The sequence below is a fragment of the Pseudorasbora parva genome, chromosome 2 (genome assembly GCF_024679245.1).
Source record: "Pseudorasbora parva isolate DD20220531a chromosome 2, ASM2467924v1, whole genome shotgun sequence".
Classification (NCBI taxonomy): domain Eukaryota; kingdom Metazoa; phylum Chordata; class Actinopteri; order Cypriniformes; family Gobionidae; genus Pseudorasbora; species Pseudorasbora parva.
Genome location: NC_090173.1, coordinates 5601069 through 5613960, shown reverse-complemented (window position 1 = coordinate 5613960; position 12892 = coordinate 5601069). Strand labels below are relative to the sequence as shown.

The following is a 12892-nucleotide window of genomic DNA, read 5'->3' as shown; positions in this document are numbered from 1 at the left end:
CACGAGCTGACAGTCCAGCTAACGACATATTACAATTATGACCAGATTAAAGTTATAGCGATCACAAAAGCACAAACCGTTCTCATGAACAACTCGATAGAACACGAGCACGACAGTCCAGCTAACGACATGTTACAATTATGACAAGATTAGAGTTATAGCGATCACAAAAACACAAACCGTTCTCATGAACAACTCGATAGAACACGAGCCGACAGTCCAGCTAACGACATATTACAATTATGACCAGATTAAAGTTATAGCGATCACAAAAACACAAACCGTTCTCATGAACAACTCGATAGAACACGAGCTGACAGTCCAGCTAACGACATATTACAATTATGACAAGATTAGAGTTATAGCGTTCACAAAACACAAACCGTTCTCATGAACAACTCGATAGAACACGAGCTGACAGTCCAGCTAACGACATATTACAATTATGACCAGATTAGAGTTATAGCGATCACAAAACACAAACCGTTCTCATGAACAACTCGATAGAACACGAGCCGACAGTCCAGCTAACGACATATTACAATTATGACCAGATTAGAGTTATAGCGATCACAAAACACAAACCGTTCTCATGAACACTTCGATAGAACACGAGCTGACAGTCCAGCCAACGACATATTACAATTATGACCAGATTAAAGTTATAGCGATCACAAAAACACAAACCGTTCTCATGAACAACTCGATAGAACACGAGCACGACAGTCCAGCTAACGACATATTACAATTATGACCAGATTAGAGTTATAGCGATCACAAAACACAAACCGTTCTCATGAACAACTCGATAGAACACGAGCACGAGTCCAACTAACGACATATTACAAATATGACCAGATTAGAGTTATAGTGATCACAAAACACAAACCGTTCTCATGATCAACTCGATAGAACACGAGCCGACAGTCCAGCTAACGACATATTACAGTTATGACCAGATTAGAGTTATAGCGATCACAAAACACAAACCGTTCTCATGAACAACTCGATAGATCACGAGCCGACAGTCCAGCTAACAACATATTACAATTATGACCAGATTAGAGTTATAGCGATCACAAAAACACAAACCGTTCTCATGATCAACTTGATAGAACACGAGCTGACAGTCCAGCTAACGACATATTACAATTATGACCAGATTAGAGTTATAGCGATCACAAAACACAAACCGTTCTCATGATCAACTTGATAGAACACGAGCTGACAGTCCAGCTAACGACATATTACAATTATGACCAGATTAGAGTTATAGCGATCACAAAACACAAACCGTTCTCATGAACAACTCGATAGATCACGAGCCGACAGTCCAGCTAACGACATATTACAATTATGACAAGATTAGAGTTATAGCGATCACAAAACACAAACCGTTCTCATGATCAACTCGATAGTACACGAGCCGACAGTCCAGCTAACGACATATTACAATTATGACCAGATTAGAGTTATAGCGATCACAAAACACAAACCGTTCTCATGAACAACTCGATAGAACACGAGCTGACAGTCCAGCTAACGACATATTACAATTATGACCAGATTAGAGTTATAGCGATCACAAAACACAAACCGTTCTCATGAACAACTCGATAGAACACGAGCCGACAGTCCAGCTAATGACATATTACAATTATGACCAGATTAGAGTTATAGCGATCACAAAACACAAACCGTTCTCATGAACAACTCGATAGAACACGAGCTGACAGTCCAGCTAACGACATATTACAATTATGACCAGATTAGAGTTATAGCGATCACAAAACACAAACCGTTCTCATGAACAACTCGATAGAACACGAGCCGACAGTCCAGCTAACGACATATTACAATTATGACCAGATTAGAGTTATAGCGATCACAAAACACAAACCGTTCTCATGAACAACTCGATAGAACACGAGCACTACAGTCCAGCTAACGACATATTACAATTATGACCAGATTAGAGTTATAGCGATCACAAAACACAAACCGTTCTCATGAACAACTCGATAGAACACGAGCCGACAGTCCAGCTAACGACATATTACAATTATGACCAGATTAGAGTTATAGCGATCACAAAACACAAACCGTTCTCATGATCAACTCGATAGAACACGAGCCGACAGTCCAGCTAACGACATATTACAATTATGACCAGATTAGAGTTATAGCGATCACAAAACACAAACCGTTCTCATGAACAACTCGATAGAACACGAGCCGACAGTCCAGCTAATGACATATTACAATTATGACCAGATTAGAGTTATAGCGATCACAAAACACAAACCGTTCTCATGAACAACTCGATAGAACACGAGCCGACAGTCCAGCTAACGACATATTACAATTATGACCAGATTAGAGTTATAGCGATCACAAAACACAAACCGTTCTCATGAACAACTCGATAGAACACGAGCACTACAGTCCAGCTAACGACATATTACAATTATGACCAGATTAGAGTTATAGCGATCACAAAACACAAACCGTTCTCATGAACAACTCGATAGAACACGAGCTGACAGTCCAACTATCAACATATTACAATTATGACCAGATTAGAGTTATAGCGATCACAAAACACAAACCGTTCTCATGAACAACTCGATAGTACACGAACCGACAGTCCAACTAACGACATATTACAATTATGACCAGATTAGAGTTATAGCGATCACAAAAACACAAACCGTTCTCATGAACAACTCGATAGATCACGAGCCGACAGTCCAGCTAACGACATATTACAATTATGACCAAATTAGAGTTATAGCGATCACAAAACACAAACCGTTCTCATGAACAACTCGATAGATCACGAGCCGACAGTCCAGCTAACGACATATTACAATTATGACCAGATTAGAGTTATAGCGATCACAAAACACAAACCGTTCTCATGAACAACTCGATAGATCACGAGCCGACAGTCCAGCTAACGACATATTACAATTATGACCATATTAGAGTTATAGCGATCACAAAACACAAACCGTTCTCATGAACAACTCGATAGAACACGAGCCGACAGTCCAGCTAACGACATATTACAATTATGACCAGATTAGAGTTATAGCGATCACAAAACACAAACCGTTCTCATGAACAACTCGATAGAACACGAGCCGACAGTCCAGCTAATGACATATTACAATTATGACCAGATTAGAGTTACAGCGATCACAAAACACAAACCGTTCTCATGAACACTTCGATAGAACACGAGCTGACAGTCCAGCCAACGACATATTACAATTATGACCAGATTAGAGTTATAGCGATCACAAAACACAAACCTTTCTCATGATCAACTCGATAGAACACGAGCACGAGTCCAGCTAACAACATATTAAAATTATGACCAGATTAGAGTTATAGCGATCACAAAAACACAAACCGTTCTCATGAACAACTCGATAGATCACGAGCCGACAGTCCAGCTAACGACATATTACAATTATGACCAGATTAGAGTTATAGCGATCACAAAACACAAACCGTTCTCATGAACAACTCGATAGAACACGAGCCGACAGTCCAGCTAACGACATATTACAATTATGACCAGATTAGAGTTACAGCGATCACAAAACACAAACCTCTCATGAACAACTCGCTATTTTCCTTACAAATGCTCTATAAAGGCATCATTTATGTCATTGGGAATGCAGTGGACTTGTATATTAAAAAATTAAACTCACTGACAGTAGCTGCTTTACACATCAAATGCTCACGTGTGCTTGGTGCATAGCGCTCACGCATGTGGCTGTTTAAATTTCTGTTTAAATTCCGTAATCACTGGGCCAAAACACAAACGGAAAAATGCAACAAAGCATTAAGAAACACCAGACACATGATTCTAGTCACTGAAAAAGACCCCAACCATTATTTGAAAACACAGACAGATTAAAAATTTAAGGAAAGGACACAGCATGAGTGTAAACCTTCTATTGTCTCAATATGTTTTTCAGGGTCACTGAATGTTCCTGGAAAACAGAAGCTGAACCTGGTGCTGTGTGGAAGTGATACAACACTTAAGGTCTCTGTGGCCAATTTTTTCAGAGATAAAAAGATAAAACCGTTACAAGAGGGAGAATGTGTGAAGAAAGTGGAGCTTCATGGTCGTCTGGTCAGTCTGGTGGATCTTCCAGCTCTCAGTCAGCTCTCAGAGGAAGAAGTGAAGCGTCAGACTCTCCGCTGTGTGTCTCTATGTGATCCTGGAGTGTGTGCTTTCCTCTTCATTGTTCCTGTTGGTCTACTGACTGATGAACATAAAGCAGAAATAGAGAAGATCCAGAAGATATTTTATTCCAAAGGGCACTTCATACTGCTGTTCACAACGGAGCTCACTGCTGATGGATTTGCTTTAGATTTTGTCAAATCCAGCCCAGACTCTCAGAGTTTAATCAGTCTCTGTGGAGGTCAGTACAGAGTGATGGGTTTAAAGGAACCTGAAAACTCAACACAGATCCCAGAACTGCTGGATTATATAGAGAAGTTGAAGACTGAACCATATTCACTCCAGATTTATGTGACAGCTCAAGAGAACAGAGTGACACAGGAGCTTGAGGAACAACATAAGAAACAACTGAGTGAAATGGAGAACAAAATCAAAGAGTTGGAGCAGAAGATTCTGTCAGATGGTGAGTGGATTATTATGTTTTGTTTTGAGCATCTTCAAAAAATATTTTCTCTCATTTAGTTGGATTAAATTGTACAAAACAATTAACTTATGTTGAACCAGTGAAATTGTGTAAGACAATTTAGTTTAGAAAGGTCATATTAATAATCATTTGAAACATAGCAAACTGGCAGCTCCAGTAGTAATGAAAAGATTAATCTTGATCTCTAAACTCAGGGAAACCAGCATGTAAAAACCCTAATTAAACAATTTAATAATGAATAAAATTAAGTTATACCTGTATGATATTATACAGTGATATGGTATGATATGATGTAATACTTTATTGTCAGACAAGTCTGATTTTTTTCTTGCACAACCTTATCTATGTTTATAACAGCCCACAGACATTAAACATCACACACTTAATCCATCTTGTCAATAATGTGAATTTCTACTAGTGATTTATTCAACTCTAAGGTAGCCTGATACACAAAAGAGTGTTTCAGCCTCACTTTGTTGAATCTTGGAACTCTGACTGTCCCCTCAAATACGGCCCTATTTAAGGATATAGGGGCGATTTCGGACACAGATGTACAAGGTCAAGAATTGCTAAAAAGAGCAATGTTCATTTGAACATGATAACAAAATTATGGGATGTTAAAAGCTAAAAGTGATTTTTTTAACCCCTTAGCTGTCACCGTTTCCTTGCCAGCACAGCCATGTAGGCTCCACATGGGTTAGCCAAGATTAAATGAACACTGAATCAGTTTATGTTAATGAGATAATTAAGTGATTAATTAAGTGATGATTGAGCATTATTGAAGACTCCTACTACTAACAAAATAAACTGAAGATAAAAGAAGCCATTTAGGCCCCATCCACACGAAGCCAGAGCTTTCCCAATCTGATCTTTTTTTCCCTCGTTTCAAGAAATATCTGCGTCCACGAGATCACCGAAACCAACTCAAAGCGATGTAGTATAGATTCCAGGCCAGTGTGTGGCGCTGTAAATCTGCCACAGAAATACACTTAAGACGGAAAAGAAGAGTTGTGGCTAGAAGGGGTATTGTAGTGGTAGGAGGTGAGGCAAAATCTCACGATAAAATAACGATAAATACGTGTTTTATTAACATCTACACCTACACTTACCCCAACCCTAAACCTACCCTTACAATAGTTCAAATGCGGTAATTAAATGACTCAATATTGATGTGCGCATGCCCAGTGCCCGAAGCTTTATCCATTAAGTCGTTCACTGTGCCGGACTTACTGTGATGACATCACCGTTTCAGAAAATATACGGATTGGCTACACACGAAAACGTAAGAGAGTGATACAGATTCATCCACTCTGGGACCCGGTTTCAGAAAATATTGGATTCATGCTTCCAAAATGCGGGTCTGTGTGGACGACATGCTGATACGGTACAAAATGTATACGTACACAGCTTAAACGCTTTTTATTCATTGTTTTTAAAACATTCATATTAAGCATTAATTTATGTAAATGCGCATGTTGGTATGGGGTAAAGGGGCAAGGGGTCTCTCTTGGACCCCTGGCGTGGGTGGACCTGGAAATAGGACTCTCTCCGTGTGGACGGGGCTTAAATCTCTGAAGATCTCATCAGAGGAGGATTAAACAACTCCACAAACAGCATTACCAGCTTCATACATCACTGACCAGTAGTGTTAATTTTGACCATCATTTTTTATTTAGTCTTTGTCTAATTGAAAATGCTTATTAGTCTTAATCAAATTGTCATTTTGTCTTTCATAGTTTTTGTCAATGAAATGTCATTGAATTTTTTTTTTAAAGTTACTTTTAGTCAAACTGCCATTACCGACATACATTTTGATAGATTTTAGTCTTTAGACAAAATAATATATATTTTTTTCTCTATTTAGACCAATTCAATTAAGTTTGTGCAAATATTGGCTGTATTGACATGGCACTCTTAGCGTGCTTTCACGCTTGGTTTGATTACCTGGACCGAACCAGAGTTCGATTGCTCCCCCCTCCCCCACTGGATTGTGTTCATATTTTATTTTTTTGGGTCCGAACCGGGGTTTGTTTGCGTCATCAGAGCAGCAGCTGTTTACCTGGTTGCTTAGTAACGACAGTGCGCGTGAAGACGGCTAAATGCATACCTTTGGTCCCGTCACTTTTATATTTTTGTTTTTGAATCATTAGTTTTGTTATCAAAGCTTCTGTACGTAATGGCACTTGCCTCTATCTGCCGCGAATGCACTGCAAATGCTCTAAAGAACTCTGAAGATGAGCAGAAATTAGATCTACAGCTCTCTGCTTGCAGTATGTCAGTGACGCTCGTCAGGTAAATGAGTGAAACGCACAAAACACACATTTTTATCAACTCATATGTCATTAATAGCAGTTCACTTCCACGATTTAGTATCAGCACCGAACCGTATCGGAGTTCACATGAAACAAACCCCAGACCACCTTTTTAAGCGGACTCTGGTATGGTTCGCGGGTGCATACCCGAGTTCGGAAAACCGCATTCATCGTTCTCTGCGATGTGTTGAAAATCGAATGTAAAGAGTTTTATATCTAAAAACAGATTAGCTTATAACGCTTGTCTATAGGGCACAGAGTACGTCAAATTAAATCGCTAGTTAATATCACTTAGGCTCAAGGCTCAAACTAGCCCCACACTAACACGGCAGCATAATGAGGGTCCCAACATGCAAACCGAAGCATTGAGAACTTTGTAAGTGTACAAACAGTTTAATAAGAAGATACTTTATAAACATAGTGCATTACGCGTTCACGGACAGGCACCATCTTGGAAAACAGTCGAGCCACAAACGCTGTGCTAAGTGATAAACTGTGACTTGGAATATCATATGGTCCGTTGTTTCCGGAAGAAAACACTGAACGCAAAAGATAAAAGAAATAATTAAAAATAAAATAAATAAATAAATAATTAGATTTCACAAATTTAATTCCTATCAACCAGCTCACTTAGAACAGCGCTCGTGGATCGACTCGTCGAGACTGTTTTCCAAGATGGCTCCTGTCTGTGAACACGTAATGCACTGTTTATAAAGTATCTTCTTATTAAACTTTTTGTACTCTTACAAAGTTCTCAATGCTTCGGTTTGCATGTAGGGACCCTCATTATGCTGCCGTGTTAGTGTGAGGCTATTTTGAGCCTTGTTAGTGGTATTAACTAGCGATTTAATTTGACGTACTCTGTGCCCCATAGACAAGCGTTATAAGCTAATCTGTTTTAGAGATAAAACTCTTTACATTTGATTTCCATGAAAACACATCCCAGAGAATGATCTACTCGGTAACCATGTGTTAACTACCCCAGGTTCATTTTTCACCAGAGTGGCAATTCAACCTGTTGTTGTCTTGGGCCCCTAGGCTAGCTTGCGGCCCCAAGAAATTGCTTGGTTTGCTTGCCTTGTTGCAATGGGCCTGCCCATGCCATAAGCTAATATATAGGCTAGAGTTTGTTCAAACATAAAAAGCAATATACATCCATCAAGTTTATAATCAAACTAACCTAAAATCGGTGGGGACAATGATGCTGTGTTTTTACCTGCTTCATGTGCCCATCAACTTTCTGTTCCACAACTTACACTCCATCAACAGCTTTAGTGAAATTACCTGTTGACTGGCGATTTTACTGACTAACTCGATCTCTGCTCTGTCTTTTAAGCTTTTTCTTTTTTGGCATTTATACCTATCAAAAATCGTTCTTTGCTTGAGCATTTTCAGATTAGTCTACACTAGAATGCTGCATTGCAGTGAGCTCGCTAGTTCCGAGTTTTGGTAGCCTAGACTACTAGATTGTCAGAGAGAGATTAGAATATGCCGACGCCTTTATTGACAGACGCACATTTTTGAAAGCCATCATAGGAAGAGACCATGTATTTTTAATGTCCGATATTCCTCAAATAACATTCTAGTCCCGTCTCGTCTTGTTAACAAAGAAACGGCATACGGCATTAAAGATATTAATTTGTTGTAATACGTTCGATAAGATAAGGAAGGAAGAGGACACGGGGGTCGGCTGCACTGTTGATGCTTCTCTTTATTTCTTTTAGCAAAGTCAATATCACACTCAGGCGTGTGTTTTCAGTCAAACTCATAAGCAACAATAACTTCCGGTTCACGGCACTTCCGGCTTCCGGGTAAAACTCAGTCTCTCCGTGTTGCGCACCAACAGTCCGACTCTCTCTCTCTCTCGTCTGCGGTTCCACCGATGTTTTATACCCTCTCCGCGCCCATTACTGGAACAAGAGACAGGTGTTATTAACCCCCCCCCCCCCATTTCTGGAGAGGAAATCGGCCACAGCCATCTGAGCACCCGGCCTGTGGACCACCTGGAACTTAAACGGCTGAAGAGCTAGATACCAACGGGTGATCCGCGCGTTGGTATCCTTCATGCGGTGGAGCCACTGGAGAGGCGCGTGGTCCGAACAGAGGGTGAACTCCCGCCCCAGGAGGTAATAGCGGAGGGTGAGAACGGCCCACCTGATGGCCAGGCACTCTTTTTCTATGGTACTGTACTTAGCCTCTCTCTTTGAGAGCTTACGGCTAATGTACAGCACCGGCCGCTCTCCCCCCTCCACCTCCTGGGCCAGGACTGCGCCCAGCCCCCTGTCCGACGCGTCAGTCTGCAACAGAAAAGGGAGAGAAAAGTCAGGGGAGTGTAAAAGCGGCCCGCCACATAGAGCAGCCTTAACTCGGGTGAAGGCCTGCTGGCATGGCTCCGTCCACTGGACCGTATCTGGTAGCCCCTTTCTAGTAAGGTCAGTCAAAGGGCTGGTGAGGTCCGAATAATTTGGTATAAACCGTCTATAATATCCCGCCAGCCCCAAGAACTGCCTTACCTCCTTTTTGGTCTTGGGTCTCGGACAGGTTGCAATCGCGGCGGTCTTATCAATTTGGGGACGCACCTGTCCATGGCCCAAGTGGAAGCCCGGATATCTTACTTCCACCCGCCCAATTGCACACTTCTTCGGATTGGCCGTGAGCCCCGCCCCCCTCAGCGACCTCAGGACCGCCCTGACATGCTGCATATGCCGCTGCCAATCGTGACTGTAGATCACGATATCATCCAGATAGGCAGCAGCATACGCGGCATGGGGACGCAAGATCCTATCCATGAGGCGCTGAAAGGTAGCGGGCGCCCCGAACAAACCGAAAGGAAGCGTGACAAATTGGTGCAATCCAAACGGCGTGGTGAAAGCTGTCTTTTCTTTGGACAATGGAGACAAGGGGATCTGCCAATAGCCCTTTGTTAAGTCCAATGTTGAATAAAATCGAGCCGTGCCCAGCCGATCAAGCAACTCGTCAACCCGCGGCATTGGATAAGCTTCGAATTTCGACACTGCATTCACCTTGCGATAGTCCACACAGAACCTGACCGAGCCGTCAGTCTTAGGGACTAAAACTATCGGGCTCGCCCAGTCACTGTTGGACTCCTCTATTACTCCCATATCGAGCATTGCCCCTAATTCGTCCTGAACCACCTTTTTTTGTGCTCAGGCAAGCGATATGGCCGGTTGCGAACTAGCAAGCCCGGCTCGGTCTCGATATGGTGCTGAATTAAATTGGTACGTCCCGGTAGGGGTGAGAACACGTCGGCGAACTCCGCCTGTAATTTTGACAAATCAGTGAGTTGGAGCGGTGAGAGATGGTCTCCCCCCGGGGCCAGCGCGACTGATTGTGCTTTGATGCTCGCCTCTGGCCCGAGATCATCTTCTGCCCCAATCACCGTGGCCAACAACACTGATTCCACCTCATTCCATTTTTTTAGGAGGTTGAGGTGGTCTATTTGACGTGCCCCATTCCTATCGGATCGTATCACTTCATAATCGAGGTCTCCAATTTGTCGTGCAACCTCAAACGGCCCCTGCCACTTTGACATTAATTTAGAGCTCGAGGTAGGGAGTAACACGAGCACTTTCTCTCCCGGTGTGAATTTGCGTAGCTTCGTACCCCTGTTATATGACCGGCTCTGGCGGTCCTGGGCTTGCAACAAATTCTCCCTAGATAGCCGCCCCAAGGTGTGGAGTTTTGTTCGCAAGTCCAGCACATACTGAATTTCATTTTTCGCCAAAGAAGGCCCCTCCTCCCAAGTCTCTCGCAGGACGTCCAGCACCCCCCGTGGCTGGCGCCCGTAGAGAAGCTCGAAGGGGGAAAACCCCGTGGAGGCTTGGGGGACCTCCCGCACGGCAAATAAGAGGGGTTCTAACCACCTATCCCAATTCTTGGCGTCCTCCTGTACGAACTTACGGATCATGGATTTAAGGGTGCGATTAAACCGTTCGACCAAGCCGTCCGCTTGTGGGTGATAGACGCTTGTTCGAATGGATTTAATGCCCAATAACCCGTATAGTTCGCTTAATGTACATGACATAAACGCCGTGCCTTGATCAGTGAGGATTTCTTTCGGAATTCCCACCCGGGAGATTAGACGAAACAGTGCGTCCGCAACACTCTTCGCGGACATGTTGTGGAGGGCCACTGCTTCCGGATATAGTGTTGCGTAGTCCACGATAACTAGCGCAAAACGATGTCCGCGTGCGGATCGCTCTAATGGCCCGATGAGGTCCATCGCAATTCTTTCGAAGGGGACCTGCATTAATGGAAGTGGGCGCAAGGGTGCTTTTGGGGCGGCCAGTGGGTTAACCAACTGACATTCAGGGCAAGACGCGCACCACCTACGCACATTGTCATGAATGCCTGGCCAAAAAAATTGGGTCATTAAGCGATTCAGTGTGGCCGCCTGTCCCAGGTGGCCCGCCATCGGCTTAGTGTGAGCCGCCTGGAAAAGCATTTCCCGGCGGCTCTTTGGTACTAATAACTGAGTTGTATCTATTTTTGTCTGAGCGTCTTGGGTCACTCGATACAACCGATCCTTAATTATGGCAAAATAAGGATATGTGACGGGCAAGGCTGGTTGGAGAGACTGACCGTCGATAGAGCGGATCTGCTGAAAGGCATGTTTTAGGGTCTCATCTTGAGACTGCTCCAGAGGGAAGTCATCGCGGTCCGAGAGAATCAGTCTCTCGACCCCGCTCAGTTCCTCTGGAGCCGTTTCCAAGGGTCCCGTGTCAGTCTCGCCAAGCTGCACTCGCGCCGCCCCGCTCCTAGCCTTGTTTTCCCAAGCGGCATCCGCGCATAACGACCCCAATAAAGCCGAGAAAGCGGGCCAATTCGTCCCCAGAATTAGCGGATGTCGGAGGTGGGGACTAACCGCCACCTCAATCCTATGCTTTTCCCCCCTAAACTGAATCGTGACTGGGACCAGCGGATACTCCACCACATCCCCGTGCACACACCGCACCTTAACCGCGCGGCCAGTATCCAATGCCCCAGGCTGCATCAGGCTTTGATGGATCGAGGTTTGGTTACATCCTGAATCCACCAAGGCCTGATATGTACCCCCCTTGATACTCACAGGAATTTGGTACTCTCCTGCTTGATCGGGGGTGGGCCGCTGGAAGTCCGGGACCCGGATCATTGTCCCGACGTCCATCATCGGACATCGGTCCACAAAATGATCTGGGTCGCCGCACCGCCAGCAGGCCAGCCCAGGCCTACCCGCCGCCCCTGCGGCGGGGAGTGGGTTGGAAAATGAGCGCGGAGAGGGGGTGGAACCGGATCCATTATCTCCGCCCGACCTCGAATTGCCCCGGGCCCATTCCACCCCGGCCTCTGGGGGGAATGCGAGGGGGCCCCGGAGGGCGGGACCTAGGGAGAGGGACAGGGCGAGAGGGAGAGACAGAGGGGGGAGAGAGAGAGGGAGAGGTTAATAGGGGCTCGCTGACCCCCGGGCACGCCACCAGGTGGTCCTCCGCCAGATTGATGGCCGTCGTCAGCGACGTGGGCCGGTGGCACTGGACCCACTCGGCAGTCTTCTTCGGTAGCCGAGCGATGAATTGCTCCAGTACCACCAGATCGACGATGTGGTCCACGTCGCTTCCGCCGGCCAGTAGCCATTTACGGCAGGAGTCCCGGAGCTGTTGGGCCATCGCGAAGGGTCGGCCGGCCTCGCCCCACTCCAGCGAGCGGAATCTCTGGTGATGTTGTTCGGGGGTCCAACCGACCCGCTGGATGATGGCCCGCTTGAGGTCTTAATAGTCCAGGAGGTTCGCCACCGGCAGTTGTTGGGCGGCCGCCTGGGCTTCCTCGGTGAGCAGTGGAATCAGGCGCACCGGCCACTGTGCCCGGGGCCACCCCCAGGCCTCCGCGGCTTTTTGAAAC

The 12892-nt window shown here is 44.8% G+C and overlaps 1 protein-coding gene across 1 annotated transcript in view; it reads left to right on the top strand.

Annotated features, from left to right (window-relative positions):
* Positions 1–12892, top strand: part of LOC137048235 (GTPase IMAP family member 8-like) — a 32070-nt gene that overhangs the window by 15714 nt on the left and 3464 nt on the right. The window contains exon 3 of the mRNA XM_067426306.1: positions 3993–4664. Within this exon, the coding sequence (XP_067282407.1) occupies positions 3993–4664 (672 nt within the window). The remainder of the gene's footprint in view (positions 1–3992; positions 4665–12892) is intronic.